The sequence below is a fragment of the Mya arenaria genome, chromosome 2 (assembly GCF_026914265.1).
Source record: "Mya arenaria isolate MELC-2E11 chromosome 2, ASM2691426v1".
Taxonomy (NCBI): domain Eukaryota; kingdom Metazoa; phylum Mollusca; class Bivalvia; order Myida; family Myidae; genus Mya; species Mya arenaria.
The window spans coordinates 67,280,795-67,299,106 of record NC_069123.1 but is presented as its reverse complement, the minus strand read 5'-3'; the positions used below and the strand labels follow the sequence as shown (position 1 = coordinate 67,299,106).

Below are 18,312 nucleotides of genomic sequence, written 5' to 3'. Positions count from 1 at the left end.
ACTTAAGGTGCCGATTTAGTTCCTCCAAGTAATTTTTCTGGTCGAGAATTGTCTGCATTTTCTCTTGCATTGCAGTACTGGAAGCAGATAAACAAAAAATTATTACAATCAACATAAACAGCAGCACTGAAATCAAATGATGAAGGTTGTCCGGCTAGCTCATTTGCTTTTCAACAAGGCAGCCAGGTTTGATTCCCAGCCTGTGCTTATTTGAATTTGGTTCGTGCTCACCAAATCAGACAAGTGGGTTTTCTTTGGTACTGTGGTGCTGACTGTATAGATTACAGCACATCTGATTGTATTGAGAACAAAAACTGAAAACATAGCTTTGTTTGCTGACAGCTAGGCATTTCATTGAAACAAGTTACTTTATTCATAAATGTTCACTATCACTGTTTTCTATGGGTAACATTATCAACCTGCTAACATTTACAGGTTCAGGATTTGGGTGCTGCTTATTCACATACACCTCTTTAAGAAAAGTGATATGTAAATGTTGTGAAATAAGCCTTGTTCTGCAATTTTAGCTCTCCACCTTTTTTCATCACTACCACAAAGGTAAAAATTATAAGTGTTAATGCTGCCACACACACTTTAGCTGTTGAAAAAAAGTGATATTTGCATGCAAAAGAAAATTCAATTAGCATTGAATGCAGCAATAGGCACTCCCTCAATAGGCACTGCCACAACAGGCTATCCCTTAATAGGCAATCCATTGAAAACAATGACATTTACTAATATATGAGATTAGAATACACCATAATCTTTCAGCTTCATGTACATTTAACAACTTGCCATAAGAGACAACTCAATTTACCTTCACAGTTTTGGATTACTCACCTTTCAGCCTCAGGGTCAGATTCATCCAATCGTGTGTCCTTGAGATACAAACTGAAGTCTACCACACCCATCTGAAATACATTAATATGAAGTAGTTCAATTAAAACATTTATGATAGTGTATCTGAGAATGTTGAATTTTTTTTATGCAAATTCTAATGTGATGTTTTATTATGACCAAATTTTGATTTTAAACTATTGCATCATTACTAAGTCACATGGTCAGCTAAAATTATACCGGTACCCATGAACGAAAAACTGACATGCATCATAACCTGGCAATCATAGATATTTGAAATGCTTTTTGAAACAATCGCATATTTATTAGATTTCTTTTTTAATTTGAATCACAGCTAAATGTATGCCCATTAAATTTAAAACAAAAAACAGCCTTTTAGCCTACTGCATGTAAGTGTATTCTATTGTGTTAATTTGATTATCAAAAAAATACTAACATAAAAAACTATCAGTACCATTTAATGGTACTGGTAGTTTTTTATGTTAGTATTTTTTTGATAATAAAATATAGTATGATTTCAAGATTATGAATAAAAGGTGATTGATAAATCTGTAGGTAGACTGCTGACTTAAATGCAAGAAACACATGTTCTGGGTTAGAAATTGTAATTTCATTTTATCAGTTTTTGCAAACTTAACATACTTTAAATATCATTTAAATTAGCACCAAAAGATAGATAAAACTTTCCACTTATCATCAAATCTGTTCATTACATTACAAATATTTGCATTTTTATATGTACAAAGTGCAAGAGCCATAGTAATAGTCTTTCACACTTATTTATAAAAGCATACCGGTGTGTCTAGGTTTTCGTCTTTGATGCCAAGGTTACAGTCTATAACATTGAGCCCAACCAGCAGGCCGGCAACCACTGTACCCTCGTCCTCTATTAACATCGCACCAGGCTCATAATACTCACTGAAATATACACCATAAAGAGTTATACTCACTGAATTATACATGTACACCATAGTTTGGTCATAACAATAGGTCCAGTAATACAAAACCACTGCCTAAAAGGGCTTGAAATCAGTCCAAATTTAAAAACTGCCTAAATTTCAAGTAAATGTACATGTGTTCTTCGCTACAGCAACCAATAACAGTCAATGGTTCGGTCTCATGTGGTGTTGTTCTTTCAGACATTCTGCTTCTACTAAGTATTCTATAAAATATCAATTTTTTTAATCTTGTCCCGTTTAGGCATAAAGGTACGATGGACATTTACAACTGTAAGTGCAGTATTTCAAGCTTAGAAATAGTTTGGTTAGTTGGTTGGGCAGTAAAAATGTACTTATCCACAGTATGCGTCTGCTACTCTATCTTGTTGATATGACCATAAAAATATGAGACAATATTAAACTGCCCTAGGTGGTTAACAGCATGGAGAAATCAATAAGTACTTGCAGGTAAGATATTTCCAGTCAGAGAAAGGCAATAATGATAAAAAGAGACATAAAATAGAGACATATAGTAACATTATTCTACTTAATAATATATGTCTCTGTAACGGATTATGAGGCTTACTTGATCTTTGGAATAGTTATATCAACAAAGAAAACCAAGATCTTGAATGATTATGTCTGTGTTTTAGTTAGCAAAAAACATAAAGGATTTTATGGTCAACTTAAATCTTGGTGATACAGAACAGATGGAGTTCAAAATCCTCCCAAAGTGTTCTGCACTTTATACACACAAATCTGCACAAAACTTTAAAAAAAAGATAATTACAGCCTTAGCAAGTAATTCAAAATTCCTCATTTTTAATTAAATTTTTATGTAATATCTGACTTAATCTGATCAGATATGTCGCTAATTTTTCCTTAATATGAGAGCATTTTATGGGCATGCTGAAATTGCTATTTTCTGGCTTTAATACCAGCTGACACAAAACTATGTTATACATGTATAATAATGTCTTAGGTGTTACTTACGTTAAAACCATGTCCCTTTTCTCAATGAGGACTTTGAAATAGTCTGCAAGTGTTTTCTGCATGGCCGATAGTCGTAACCACGCTCTCGCCTTGCCAAGTGGCGTCCTGAAACATTTATATAAGTATACAAGTTTTGGGGGTTTTTTTCAAGAAAGAAGCCCCAGACATGTAAGAGGGTGATTGATGCAGCGAGAAACACGCCTGTCCTCACGCCTGTTGAGGCTTGTATAATCAAATTGGAAACAAACAGTAGTATACAATATGAAAATAGTCACTAACTGTACATCATGTAATGATACTGAAACTGATTGTAACTAGCCTAATTTATTAAGATTTCATATGACAATGTTAAACTGGTCTATAAAGCACCCTTGTTTTCTTTACAGCAAGACTGGAAATAACAATTTATAGGCGATCAGGCTTTCAAACGTCAAAAAGGCTTATTACCTACGGGTAATAGTTTTTAAAACAATGCAAAATTCCACTCTATGATATATTATGCAACTGAATTAAGAGCCCATGAGAAGCATTCAGATGGGTCAAATAAAGATAAACATTTGCATTGAATGAGCTAGGCCAGAGGCCTATAACCCTTATCATCTGTACTACATGTATTATTATTCATTAGTCTGCTTACTTGAGGCGAGGCATGTCCCTGACTGTTGCTGTAATCTCGGCGGCCTCAGGCACAAACTTTTCTACCAGCTCCAGTACACACCAAAAGTCACGCCTGTCCCGCAGTATACTCTTTTTTGCTGAATGTGTATAATTATAACAAATTGTGAATATATTAAATGATGAACTTGATAACTTTCAATTATGTGGAAAAGATTATTGATTTTGCAACAAAGCATTAAGCCCTCTGCTAAAGATTTAAATTCTTGTCATTTCCATAGCGACATATAAAGCCTTGCAATCAGACACCTCGTTAATAAATTTTCCTAATTTGACCAAGGGCAATCATTGTCATTAATGAAACTGTACATTGTTATTACAAACAGAAATTGTGATCCTCTTTTGTATCATGTAAATGTCTTAACTGTTTTCTAAGTTAGACCAAGTTGCAAACATCCATGACAACACCTGATGTATGATAACACAAAGAGTATGACAAAACCTTCACTTTTTTCATAAAAACAACAACAGGCAAGTTGAAACTTGAATACTCTTTCTAAATTTTGGCAGTTATATGTTAACTAAAATTTAAAAAAGAAGAATAAAAACAAGATTAGTCACAGAATTAGACGAATGCCTTTAAATGTGACATTGACTTCTGAACAAGGTCGGAACATGAACAAGTTATATCCCAGACCACCTTTACTCTATGTCCTTAGATGCAGAATTACATTGTGAACATTAAACAATAAGTGTGACCTTGACATTAGGGTTAGAACATGGGTCTTCCATGTGACACGTCGTCTTGGTATGTCAAACACATGTTGCAAATTATTTTAAAATCTGTCCATACAAGAGAAAGCTACAGCTTAGACACGACAACCTATACTCTGTGTTCTTATATACAGCATTCTATTGTGAACATACACTTAATGTGACCTTAGCCTAGAAGTAGTGAAACCGATCTTGCATGTGACAAGTTGTATTGGACATATGTGGCAAGATAATTTAAAATCTGTCCATCAAAAAGAGAAAGTTACAGCATGGGACTTGACCACCTACCCAGGACTTGACCACCTATACACTCTATGTCTTTATATGCAGCCCTGCATTGTGATAAACACTAAATGTGACCTTGACCTAAGAGGTAATGACACAGGTCTTGCATGTGACAAGTCAACATGGTATGTCGAAAACATGTGGCAAGTTAATTAAAAATCTGTCCTTACTAGAGAAATTACAGCCCGGACATGACCACCTATACTCTATGACCTTATATGCAGCATAACATTGTGAACAAACACTAAGTGTGACCTTGACCCTAAAAATCTGTTCATACAAGAGAACGAAATTGAGCCAGATGGATTGTTCGATATAATATGCCCACCTTAAGAGGCATTTCTTTAAGATTTACCTTTAATAAATTGTGGCTATTGTTTGCAAATTTCCAAAGCATAATTATGATTGTTGCATGTTCCAGGAGATAATAGAAGAAATTAAGAGCTATAGTTTGTGGATGTTTGAAAGATGCCAAAAATATTTCTCTACTAAATTTCACTTTCAGCAAACTTAAAATTTTGGCAGTATAAACCTTTACATCTTTTTCAGAAAACTGATAGGTTTCATATGCAAAGCTTATTGTTTAGAGTGTTTCCAGGATGTGAAAATATTAAATTATGATGTAACTCTCTTCTGAGAAACACCTTCAATAAACACTCAGGTTTACACACCTACAGTATGAACAGTATATTATATTAAAACAAATTAAAGTGAAGGTTTAAAAATTATCAGATCACCTCGAAAAATAATTTGTGTGAATCATAGCAGATATGTTTCCATGGCATACAAGTAACATAAGATTTAAATGGGTTTTATAACAAATACATCACATTGTGATGTCTTGAGCTTTAAGAACAAGTGTGGGGGGGGGGGGAGAAATCCCTACCAAGAGGGGAGAAATACGAAGATACGAAGAAGGGGCAATCGTATTGACAAGCGTGAGTAAGATCAAGAATTTGCAAAATTTAAAATGTTATTGGCAAAAGCAAACAATGTTACTTAAACAAGCAAATAAAGCTTTTAGATTTGAAAAACATTCAACTATCCATGCAACTTTCTGAACCATATTTCTTTGTCAATTACGGAACTTAAAAAGTAAATTGTTCACACTTACGCCTGAGGCCATGTCTTAAGATGTGCTCCAGTACAATAAAGAACTGCTGTAAGGGCTCGTGGTCATCATCTAACATGCGCCCATGTGCCATTGAAGAGTCTATCAACTCCTTTATTATCAATTTGGCTACATTTAGTAAATTTGCTCGCTCAATTGTTTTTGGGTCTCGATCTAAACAAAAATAAAAATAATATACAGTACATTTAATATCAATATCATACAAAAACATATATAATATCCATATTCAGCAACAATTATGTAAGTATTATTTATCTCTTAAACCTCACATTTTATCAAATGACTTTTACAGCTTTCATTTCAATGATTTATACTTTTTTTTATTAAATATCTATAAATAAAATCAAACTCAAATTGAATAAGAATTAAATATTAAGACTGTAAGATTTTGACTACTACAATAAACAATAATCATACATGTGCAATTCAACCCTTTTCAAAATACCACCAACATTTCTAACATGTTCAAGGCTACATAAAATGTTATTTTACATTAATAAATATGATGCACACTTGTAACATTTATAACATACAGCATTTTTATAAGATGTAAATAATTTATGTCAGCAGATACAAACCATCGTCCTCAATCATGGAGTTACTCAACGATGGGGGCATTTCAAACTGAACATCACTCAGCTCCCTCAGGCAAAGCCAGTCTCCATCAACAGACACTCGGAACTTACATAAATATATCGTCTCTTCAGCCATTTTGTTTGTTTTTCAATATAATCTTATTTGAAGTGAAATTATTTGACAAACGTCTCTGTTTTTGTTATGTCTGACTCGTATTGATTTTAAAATGGACAGACAATTTCTATGTACACAGATATTCTAGAAACAGATATTCAAAACCAAAATCAGCTCGCTTCATGCAAATCCAATTTGTCATGCAGCTGATGGCATCTTATAAAATTTAAGAAATTACCAATAAAGCTCATGTTACCACATTCCAAAACTCAAATCAATACTCTGTTCCACCAATGGGATTGTTAATGGATACCATTTCATAATGGAACCAAAGATTTAAGACACACTCTGCATGACAAGTCCAATTTATTCTAATTCCAGGAAATCTTGAATCTGCAGTAACACTTGGTCTATGGAGCTCAAACCATAAATCGTTTATACCATCCTCTTGTGTGAATAGTTCAATTGGTGGTAAATCTCATTCATAATTCAATACAAAACAGTTAAATTTTCTACTTTGTTCATCAGTTTAATATATGCTAATTTAAACCCAGGTAAAAATCCTGGCCAGCAAAGAGCCACTGTTGGTAAATCACTTTGATGTTCCAAAGAGCCAATTTAATATGGCAATAATTACAATCTGGTAATAATCTGGTTAATGATGATCATTAAACATTTTCTATGTTTTCATTCTCTGAATGCTCAATTGATGTACACAGTTGTATGTGAACACTGTGTACAGACATTGCATCAATTATTACAATGTCAGATTTGTATGTACATAAAGCATACTAATCCTGTGGCATGTTTCTTGTAAATAATCCAATCTAGTACTTATTTACTCTTTTACAATTCTGAGATATCTTTAAAATATCCAAATATTTGCTATAATTGTAGGTAGCAAATGCTTTCACAGACAGAAAAAATCACAATTCATGAGTGTTTCTGGCATTACTCCCAGAGTTTCACACATAAACTCCACAACAAAATGGCAAAAAGGCATTTGTTGTCCTATTTTTCTAAAGAATTCCTATACATCAGAGACTAAACACCAGAATTAAACAGTAATTTACAATTCCCAAACTGAGCAGCACACCAGAACCATATTGGACATATTGATTGTGGCTGGGAATTTCCAGAATAATCAATGCCTGGAATTTATGCATAACAAGGCATTTCAGCCTCTGTAACCTAGTCGATCAATAATAATATCAAAGTGTAGAAAGCAGCAGTATGGCTCATATAAGTGATTCTGCATTTCTGGTGTAATATCAAAATGAATAATGACAAGAACATACTAATGATCTGTGCTGAATAGTGTCATAATAGTACAATAAATTAATCACTATTAGTTAAATTAAGGACTGTTGTTTGCAAAAATCGTTTTTTTGTTTCTCTTTCATTGTGTTTGTACTGTATAAGATATTAGAACCTAACAAAAGCTGTCATCCAATTTGGCATTATCAGAATGAATAATAAGTCAACTGACCTCTAAGTGTGACCTTGACCCTGAAGGGCTAAACGCAAAACACCTTCCCATGTTGTTGAACATTTATGTGAAGTTGATCAAAATTTGACTAAACTTAAGTATGTTACAGCTGAGACATAATTGTAATGGACGGATGAACACAATAAGATGTGACTACTACATGCCTACCTTCGGAGCATAAAAATATCTTAAGTATGACTGGCTAAAATAAAGTCCCAACAATTGAACATCTTTTAAATAAACAATAATTTTATACAACCAATTAAAGGTTCTGATCAATATTCTTGTATAAAATCTCATTTACACACAAATTATAATTCACCCATTTGAACATTTTTCCAAATATCAACTTGAAAACAGGTTTAAATGTTGTTGACATTTCCTTGCAATAAAAAAGAACAAATTGAAAATCAAAAGTAGGTATAACTCCACCTAGCCCGTTTTTTGAGGGCGGTCCAACCCTGCCCCTTTTCTTACCACCCTGCCCCCTTTTTCGGTAGAGCCTTTTTCACAGATGCTCTTTTAGCTGCTTCTACAGGGATGTGATTGACCTGGCAGCTGGAGGGCTGAAGCCATTTCAGCCATGGGTTCTTGGGGCACTTATGGGGTTAAAAGCACACTGCCGTAGAAGAAAAACTGGCTTTTCAGAAGCTCTTTTGAGGGTTCATCTGACTTTAATTTGAAGCAAATTGGAATATCATTAGATCCGCGGAATTCCGCGAATCTGCGGACAAATCACATCCCTGTTCTATCTTATTAGAGCCCTTTTCACTATTGAAATCATCACGAAAGATAGGCAGCTCTTAATCCGCTGTCTCATAATTGAGACATAAAATTGAGTATGAAAAAATAATAATCTAGACCCCCCCCCTTTGAACAGGGTAGGCCCCTCCCACACACACACACCAACACCCATTCGCCCCTACGTGACTCGTGTAGCTTGCCCTTTTCAAAATCCACCCTGCCCTTTTCAAATCCTGGCTGGAGAACTGACTTACAACCACAAGCACAGATTAACTGACAGACTGCTGATGGCACAATATGCCAGACAGATCAATTTCCTGATATGCACTAAGTGATGAACTAAGATTTGTGCCCTGTTAATTAAAAACAACAACATTCATAACAAAGCTACAGCCCAGACACAATCACCTATACTGTATGTGCATATACACAGCATTCCATAATGATTAACCTATAAAGAGTGACCTTGACCTTAGAGGAAGTGATGTGGGTCTGGCGCGCAACACATGAACTTTAAATTATTAAGTTACAGTCTGGATATGTGTTCTTCACACACAGTGCATGACAAAGTAACAGCTACAAAAGGTATTGGATACCAACATATGAAAAAAACACTATTTCTTTAAACTGCCATGCAAGGTTTGGCTTAAATACCCCATTTGGCTGCCAGGCTACAATTCTCCCTTATAAATGATAGTTAAACAAAAAATCCCACAAAATATTCACTCTTTATGACTGTTCAGCATCTTTTCTTCTTCTTTTTTTGTAAAAAATAAAGTAGTGGTCGCTTAAAAAGTAAACATTGTTTACATTTATGAGCAGTCAAATGTAGGTGTGGTGAATCTCAACCTGATGTGGCCTTTTATTTTAGATTTTACCAAATATTTTGCGAACTGTGAGACTATCTAACAATGTACCATGATAATTACAGAAGAAAAAACACAGAAACAGAAAAAGTAACAGTGACCTTGACCTTAGGGGCCCCAAAGAAAATCCCATGAAAGGTATGCTTAATCTCTTCCTCTACACAAAGTTTGGTCATGATATGTCCAACCTAACTAAGAATATTTAGTTTCAAAGGTGAGTTTGAGGCCGCCCACCCAGCCGCCAGAAACAACGACGAACGTCATTCTAATAATTGGGTTTCACTGTGAAAACGTGGCTAACAAACGGTTACATGTAAAGAATTAGTTTGACTTGCCATTTGTAAAACAGACTGTACATTCACAAGAACTAGAAATGTGTCCATTAGACTAGTAATAATTCCAGAATTGTGCTACAAGTATACAGCCTTTTTGGATCATTGGCATTTTTTGGTCTATATTTGAACTTTATAGTTTTTTGATGTTTGTATTTGAAAACATCATTTCATTGCAGTATAATTTAACAATTAGTCTTTTCGGACCAATAATTAAAGTGTTTGGTATGGTTTAATATGATTGGAGTTTGATTTATAAGCCAAAGTACAGTAGCTTACATGTGTATGTTGTCACTTTCAGTCAAACACAGAAATGCATCTTAATCAATATCTTAGTCCAATTATCAATTACAGATGAGTTATAAATGAAGCAAATGTACATGAAATGGATATATAAAAATGAAAATGTTTATGAAGTCAAGGAAATTGATACGGCAGTGCTCAATCTGTAAATTCACAGATTGCAGTATGTGTTAGAACTTTCCTGGACGTGTTTATTACCAGCTTGACCCTCCCTCCTAACAGTTACCTGCGGGATCTCAACCAATATCATGTCACCTTAGTGCAAGAACCCAATATCTGCTTCTATTTCTATATGCAGTTATTGATTTATTGCACTAAGGTGATATAAATAAAGGTCATTCAAATAAACTAGAATTTCAAGCATTTAAATTATGAGTAAAAGTCATTGACATTAACAAGGCAAGGGCAGGTTATAATTTAGTGTACATATTAGTATATAAATTGGTACATGTACATTTTGCAAGTTGTAAATGAACACTGTCTTCCACAGTAGTTTCTACAAGTAGCCAAAATAATGAGAGTTCATGGATACTTTTAAATTATTTTGACACTCAATATGTATCCCTGTTATGCCACAAGTGTATGCCGTTTCGGAGGAATAAATATGTCCAACATAAATATTGAAGAGTTCTGAAATATAATCTGAGCTGAACAAATCTGGCTTTGCTACCATTACTTTCACATGTATTCACAGAAACAAAAACTGTGTTTTTGATTGATTTGACCGGAAATATTATGTGCAACAAAAAAGCCTTAAACAAAATATCAAATTTTATGTGAGTGGTTCATGAAGTCTGTTCAAGTTATTCTTATTGCTTATAAAGGTGTCCATCAATCTTTTTGTAATTTATAAGAAGATACAGGTGCCTAAAATTCACCAATCTGGGAAAAAGATTCTTCACACTGGGATAACTCTATTATAAATTGTTCAATGAAGTGGACTTCAGACTTGTTGATTGTCAATTTAAGTGGACCATGTCTACAGTTATTTCAGTGACTGTATGTTACTAATGATATAAAAACGTCTGAAACTAGCACTTACCTTAAGGCTTCATCTGTCAGAAGAAAAATAAACACAATACTTACGTCTACGCTTGGATTTTTTCGCAGTAGAGGTAGGTTCAACTGACTTTTCGGAGCTTTCACTCCTTGACCAAAACCTGCCAAAAGCTGCTTTTGCAGAAGAAATAACTGGACTTTGTTCTGGTTCCTTTTCATTTGTGCTTTTATTCACAGTAGCATCAATAGTTTCATTATCTTCCTTTCCTTCCCCAACTTCCAAAACATTTGTGGTCGTATCAGCAGACGCCATTTTGGACATGCGAAGTCATGTGATCATGATATGTTTAAGTAAAGCTCGTTTCACGAATACAGTACGCGAATTACAACTGTTCAATTTGTATTTTTTAATGATGTTTTAAACGATGTTATTTATATAAGAATTTCGAAATAGAATTGCGTCCTTTATAAATTTACCTAGGCTACTTTTTAATTTTATTCAATATGTTCAGAGTCAAAGTAATTCAATTTTAATACGTCAATATTTACAATATCAATTCAAAACATAAACGATCTTTAAAAGTGCATAAGTGCATAAACATGGATAAATCACAAAACATTATCTATTAAATTATGTACATAACATACAATCCGCATGTCACATACATGTGTACTACAGTACACGGGCCATTGTTCAAGATCACGAGTGTTTAAACACACAATCGCCACATGTTTAATGTATTTAATTCATGTTGATATTAAAAAATAAAGTGTTGGATGTTTAGAGCTGCACCGGCAAAGAGATCATTAATTTCTGTTGTAAATTACATTTTGTCATTCACCACAGAGATGGAATAAACTATCGTTGCATGGTGCACAGTTTTCAGCATTTGCGGATGGGATAAGTGCACATGAAGATTTTTGGACGTTTGTTTGCCAGTGTCATTATTATGCAGAGTGATTGAACTGGGCGAGTGATTGTTGAGGCCAGTTGTTGGCGGACTATTGATAAGATACTGAAGCATCATTTGTGTTTTTTCTCTGACATATCAAAATAGAAAAAGTCCTTTTTCTGACTGTAAATAAACTTCACGTAGTCTACTATCATAATAAACTAAAATTTACACGACATCTTGTTATTGTACCGATTTGTATGCAAGTGAAAGGATACATTGTTTATATCTCATTTGCCCTATATTATGGCATGAGAGAATAAACGCTGTTTGACCTTCACGTTTACGGGGTTTATGTTTAATCTTTCGGCTACTGAGCTTGTTTCTGTAGTTTTTCATATAAATATTGACTTCGAGCATTTTTTTCCGATCTTGAATTAAAAGAATTAGCCTGGCGTGTATAAGCTTATTTTTACCCGCACTCGGGTCTTTCCCATTCGGCGAGTGCTCCGATAAGATTTTAATTCATTTTAGGTTTTTGGAGAAAAGTGCACAGACAAAAGGGACCCTTGTTAGAGCTACCCTTGTTCTTTAATAACGTGCATCAGTGTGAAACGTGCGAGGCCAAAAAGGCCAACAGATCCCTTCAGAGAAAAGTATGCTCAAAAAGCATGCGCAACCCTTAAGGGGTCGACTGGTCTTTATATACAGTAAATTCTCAACCAACACGGAGCCCGAGCTTTGCTATTTTGCATATTACCAAACAAGTAAACATAGGTACTATGAACGTACTTCCGTCTATAACGGAATGTTATACTATGAACGCACAACCGCCTACAGCGGACCGTTACAAGTGTTTAGCACTGTCACATCCCATTCGGAGCTCCTCGGCCATTTTATCGAAAACAACCTTTTTTCAAAATGGCCGAGGAGTTCCGAATGTGTCACATCCCATTTAAAACGTCCCTATCGGAAGACGATCTGTATTTTTAGTGGTGCGGCGGGAACATATTTATAACAAATAATACATGATTATACAGTTCATATATATGTATATATATATATATATATATATATATATATATATATATATATATATATATATATATATATATATATATATATATATATATAATCATGACGTAGAACAGAATAGGAAAATGATATGCATGAAATCTATTTCAGGGCACACAATAATACAAATAATAGGAAATGAATGGCATGTCCCTACAATAAACCTAAAAGATAGATAGATGACTATTTTTATTCCTGCATATTAGAGGTGAATTATGACAACGATTAACAATTGATATTCATAAGTACAGTAAACACAGTGTAAATAAGAATGCCTCTATTTGTCTTGAGCACTTTAATAACTTCTATTGACAATGATCAAGATCTGGAAATAGACAAACACTTAATTATATATCTAGTAATCCTGTATCTCCCCCCAAGTCTTTAGGCCTGAAATGTTGATGAGAGTGTCAAAGACTGATTTTATATAAAAAAACAACACAAATTATAACTATGCGTAGTAACTATGTCAGCGGTCTCTATACGTGGAAGAATACACCAGTCCTGTTTGTCAGTGTTATTAACAATGTCTTTGTAACTTGTAAATACACTACAATTAAATCAAGAGAATGATTATGTTAATAATTCACTCCCATAATTATTATCTGGTATCACGTAAACTTGGTCCATAAAATAGTCTCTTCCACTACACAATAACAGAGTTTTTCTATGGCATAATATAGTCTGTTTGCCACTGTGGTGCACGCCTTGTCCTGCCAGAATGTCTAGGTGTTGAAGGCGGGTCAGTTGACGGCATGGCCTGCTCCTGACATGTTGACTACGGACTAGTGGTCAGGTGGTTATCTGGTATGGGTGTACTACCATAGGTCAATTGGCGCCGAGTATGCTGGGCTGCAGGCGACTTCTGGAGGTTCGTGATGGGCGTCTGATCTGGCTTAGACACCGAAGGTGTCTGAATTGGCTCTTGTATAAAAGGCGTTGATATGGGTTGAGTTTCGGCTGGGGTTTGAACTCTACCAGAACAGTTGGGTTCCTCGGGCTTGGGAGGCAGACGGATGTTTCCTGTAGGGCTCCGAACAGCTGTTGGAATCGCCATGTCATCATCAATTGTAAGTCTGTGTGTGGGAAGTTGTACTGGACAGTATTTACGCAGCAATTTTCTGTTGCGCAGTGTAACCCGTCTGGAACCATCCACTCTCACAACATATTGATCATACTGGCGGACCTCAATGACCATGCCTGTCTTGTCCCATTTCCGGGGATGGGAACCCATTTGATTTTGAACCCGGACTTGATCGCCTACTGCAAGGGGTGGTAGTCTCTTAGTATGCTCAGTCAGTCGTTCAGCACAGCGCATATGTCTATTTCTTAGTGCTTCTTCACGGGCAATGGCTGTTGAGTTCCAAGTTTCGTGTGGTTTGTATTTCCCTGGAGGAATCGGAATGAAGTCTCTGATAGGGCGGCCGAAGATACACATGGCTGGGGATAGTTTTGTGTCCCTATCCGGTGTATTGCGATATTGTAACATTGCTCGCTGAAATGCATCTGTGTCGATGTTGCCAGATTCTGTGGTATTATTCATGAGAAGACGCTTGACTGTCTTGACACCAATCTCCGCTCGGCAGTTGCTGTGAGGGAATGCCACTGAAGATAGGCGATGATGGACACCCCAGTCTTGTAAAAACTGACGTGTGATAGTAGCAGTGAATTGAGGACCTCCGTCTGAAGCAAGCTCGTCAGGAATACCATACGTAACAAATACTCGCCTCAAACAAGAGACGAGTCCCTCGGCACCACCGAATGACCTCTCAACAATGGGCCAGTTGGAAAACCGATCCACAATTACTAAATAATTGTGTCCTCTGTAAGTGAAGTAGTCGGCACACAAACACTGAAATGGATATTTCAGGTGTGATACCTGGCCAAAAAACTGAGGATTCAGCTCTCGCAATCATGGACGAAACTCCTTGATGGGCTGCATGGAGGGCCTCCAGAACCTCGTCTCTGAGAGAGTATGGAATAACGACACGGTCTTTGTACATGATGACTCCATCAACCGTGGATAGTTCATTACGAAACTGGAAGAAATCCGTCAGTGCTTCTGGCATCTCGTGGCGAAATTCTGGCATTCCAGACTCAATGAGTTCAGTCAGAGTAAGTAAATCCGTATCACTAGCAGTAGCAACGCGTACTCTATCCCATGTGACTGACTTTACACTAAGGATGTTTAAGGACGTGGTAGCAGCTGACACTACACACTCTTCTGTATCCTGCGGCTCGTAGTCATGTGCTCTTAAACCAGATAGGACTGAGGAACTGTAAACTTCATGAGAGTAGTCAGCATCTACCGTCGCAACATCATCAGGTAAGACAAGTTTAACAGGCTCGTTGATGGGATGCCTCGATAAGCAGTCTGTAGCACGATTATTTACCCCTGGGATGTGTATCATTTGGAACTTGTAGCGTAGAGTCTTTTCCTTGAGGTTTCGCAGACGTGTATTTGAGATGTATTCCAGTGCTCTGTCGTTGAAGATCTTAAGAAGTGGTTTGTGATCAACGGCAATTATGAGATTAGAGCAACCTAGGACAAAGTACCTGGACTTGTCAAGGGCATCTACAACCGCCAGAGCCTCCCCTTCAATCGGTGCGTAACGGGACTCTGCTGGATGAGTGAATCTGCTGCCAACGAGTGTGATCTTTCATCCAGAGGGACAGCAGAATGGCTCAACTTTGGAACAGGAACAGTGTTTCTGTAATAACCAGAATCCAACTCCAGTTTTGGACCAGTCCGTAGCCAGGCAAGTAGGTTTGGTTGGGTCAAAGATCTTTACTCCTTCTACAATCTCGCTAGCAATCACAGTTTTTGATTCTTCAAAAAGTTTCTGATGGTTGTCATCCCATGTAAAAGGTGTACCTGGTTTCAGAAGATTTCGGAATGGAAGCATTCTGTCAGCCATGCTAAACGCATATGAGACCTGATTCACAAGGCCAAACCAAGAGCGAACATCAGTTATGTTCTTCGGTGTAGGAAAATCCTGAATAGCACGCATGTATCTTGTACAGGGTCTGACGTTACCTGGAGAAATCTCAAAGCCAGCGAACTCTACCGTGTCTGCTCCGAACACAAACTTTTCAGGGTTCAGGATAATACCGTTCTGACCGCAAACATCAAGCCAATGGGCTGCTTGGTAGAAACTGTCCTCAGTGGTGTCAGTCCACAACAAGGCATCATCAACACATTTGGTCTTGTTTGGAATATCAGCAATAATCTCGTCGTATCTTCTAGTGTAACCATCACCCGACGCGATATAACCCTGAGGTGCAGTTTTGTAACGGTATCTTCCCCAGGGTGTTATGAAGGTGGTTAAGTGGCGATCTTCCTCACGGATTGGGACATTGTGGTTACCATTCCACGCATCAAAGACCGTTTTCTTTTTTCCAGGTGGAACTGATCGTGCTTGTAGAAACGGGGAAGGTGTGTGGTGAGTTTCACGTGTAGCATAAGTTTTGAGAGCTTGGAAGTCGACAGTACGCCTCGGTTTCCCATTCTTTTTGGCACAAATCACCATTCTGTGGCACCATGTGACTGGATCTCCTACTGGAACTGGCTCAATGACACCTAAGCGGACATCTTGATCAAGTCCTTCCTTGACAGCATCTCGCCAATGTAGGGGGACCGGTACAGGTGTGTGATGAGCGACAGGTTTGGCATCAGGATCAACCATTAGTTTCATTGGTGGACAGTCCATGAGGGGCAGCGGCTGATGCTCACAGGTGTTGAACGTGCTGGATTTATAGTGCTTGAGAAGGTAATCCTGTAGCTTTTCACGATTTTCATTCGTGGCTGGAAATGGTAAGGCTCTTGGAAGCGGTGGAGGCTGTCGTCGTTCAGGACATCTACAGGGGGCAGTCGTATTTCCATCGGTGACAGCAGCACTATGTTGTGACAGAACACGCACTTCGGGGAAGTCATCAGAGATAATTCCAAGTGCAACACATGTCTCTTTGCTCAAAAACAGCTAGTCAGAAGAATCAGTCACGTAGGTCATCTGTCTTGTTTCAACTGCATTCCCTTCGGAGTCATTGCTAGATATGCGTAGTAACGTTGCACCAAGGATTTTGATCCCGTTGTTGTTAGCAGTATGCATACGCATAGTCACTGGTATTAAATCAGATTCACGTAAACCTAGCCGGTGAATAACCTTAAGTCCAGCTAAACAGCTTTGGCATCCCGTGTCTGCCATTGCGGGTATGACAGCTGTGCAAGGGCGTACCTTTGAATCTAAACCAAATGCAGTGTAGTCAGCAGGCAGAGTTCGAACAGTCACATTTACAAATGGTTGCGGCTTTGAATTTTGGCGGATCCAAGAATCAGTCAGACTGTTATACACATGGTGATCAATAGGTACATTGTGGTCACTCTTCCTAACTGAGCACACTTTATCATTTGCATTGAACTTCTGTTTGTTTATAGAATGGTCAGATAGCGTACACAAGGCATCAAATACAGCACTTTCATGATCATGTGGTCTTGTGGCTTGAGGGCGCGATGTACGTTTTATATTGTCTTTGCTTCGGCAAATGTTTTCAAAATGGTGTTCACGATTACAAAGTTCACACTTATGATCATATGCTGGGCACTGAGTTTTGCGGATACGTGCTGTGCTCTTCTTACCATGTCCGCGTTTGCCACAGTATGAACAAATATCTGGATCCGCTTTGCTGGATGTCTGTTTTGTGCTCTTATAACTGCTAGCTGCTTCCACAGAATGGATATCCAGGAGTCTCGACGCAGATCTCTTTCCCGCCTCTTTCGTTTCAACAAACTGAAACACTTCCTCTAGAGTCATGTCCTGATTTTTATCACCTAGAAGGTCAAGTTGAATTTCTGGATCTGCGATGCCTCTAGATAGCACGTCACGCATGATTGCGTCTGTATAGTTCACATTTGCATCACAACCAGGACACGGAATTACAAATTTACATATGTCAGCTTGTCCGCGAAGACGGGCACCAAAGCTTCTCACTGTCTCATCACGATCCTGTCGCATATTATGTAAAGTCACTCTGGCAATCATTGTATTTTCTTCCCGTACAGCCAGTTTACGGATGGCAGCCAGTACTTCTGCTTCAGTTTTGTCCTTGAGGCTGCCACCTGCTGACCGTGTGAGGTCTTTACGGAGTGGTTCATCGCAACATTCAAGTAATTGAATCACCTTATCACGACCATCTACTTTGGTGGCGTCGACGTAGTCAGATCATCGTGACTGAAAGTAAGCCCAATCCTCGCTTGTTCCCGCGGCGGTAATGGTAGGTCTTCGAACTCGCTCTACTTTAGCAAGGGCTGCTGGAGGAGCTGCTGCATG

The 18,312-nt window shown here is 37.3% G+C and overlaps 1 protein-coding gene across 2 annotated transcripts in view; it reads right to left on the bottom strand.

Moving 5' to 3' along the window:
* LOC128212094 (RUN and FYVE domain-containing protein 2-like) overlaps positions 1–11,360 on the bottom strand; it is a 57,455-nt gene extending 46,095 nt beyond the window's left edge. The window contains exons 1-7 of one of the 2 annotated variants that reach the window (XM_052917357.1): positions 11,106–11,360; positions 5,578–5,748; positions 3,427–3,544; positions 2,790–2,894; positions 1,653–1,776; positions 841–911; positions 3–77 (exon numbers count right to left, since the gene is read on the bottom strand). In XM_052917357.1, the coding sequence (XP_052773317.1) occupies positions 3–77; positions 841–911; positions 1,653–1,776; positions 2,790–2,894; positions 3,427–3,544; positions 5,578–5,748; positions 11,106–11,340 (899 nt within the window). In that variant the 5' untranslated portion in view covers positions 11,341–11,360. Of the gene's footprint in view, positions 1–2; positions 78–840; positions 912–1,652; positions 1,777–2,789; positions 2,895–3,426; positions 3,545–5,577; positions 5,749–6,173; positions 8,569–11,105 lie in introns of those variants that run through there. The other variant, XM_052917365.1, reaches the window with a different exon arrangement.
* Between the last annotated feature and the right edge of the window lie 6,952 nt (positions 11,361–18,312).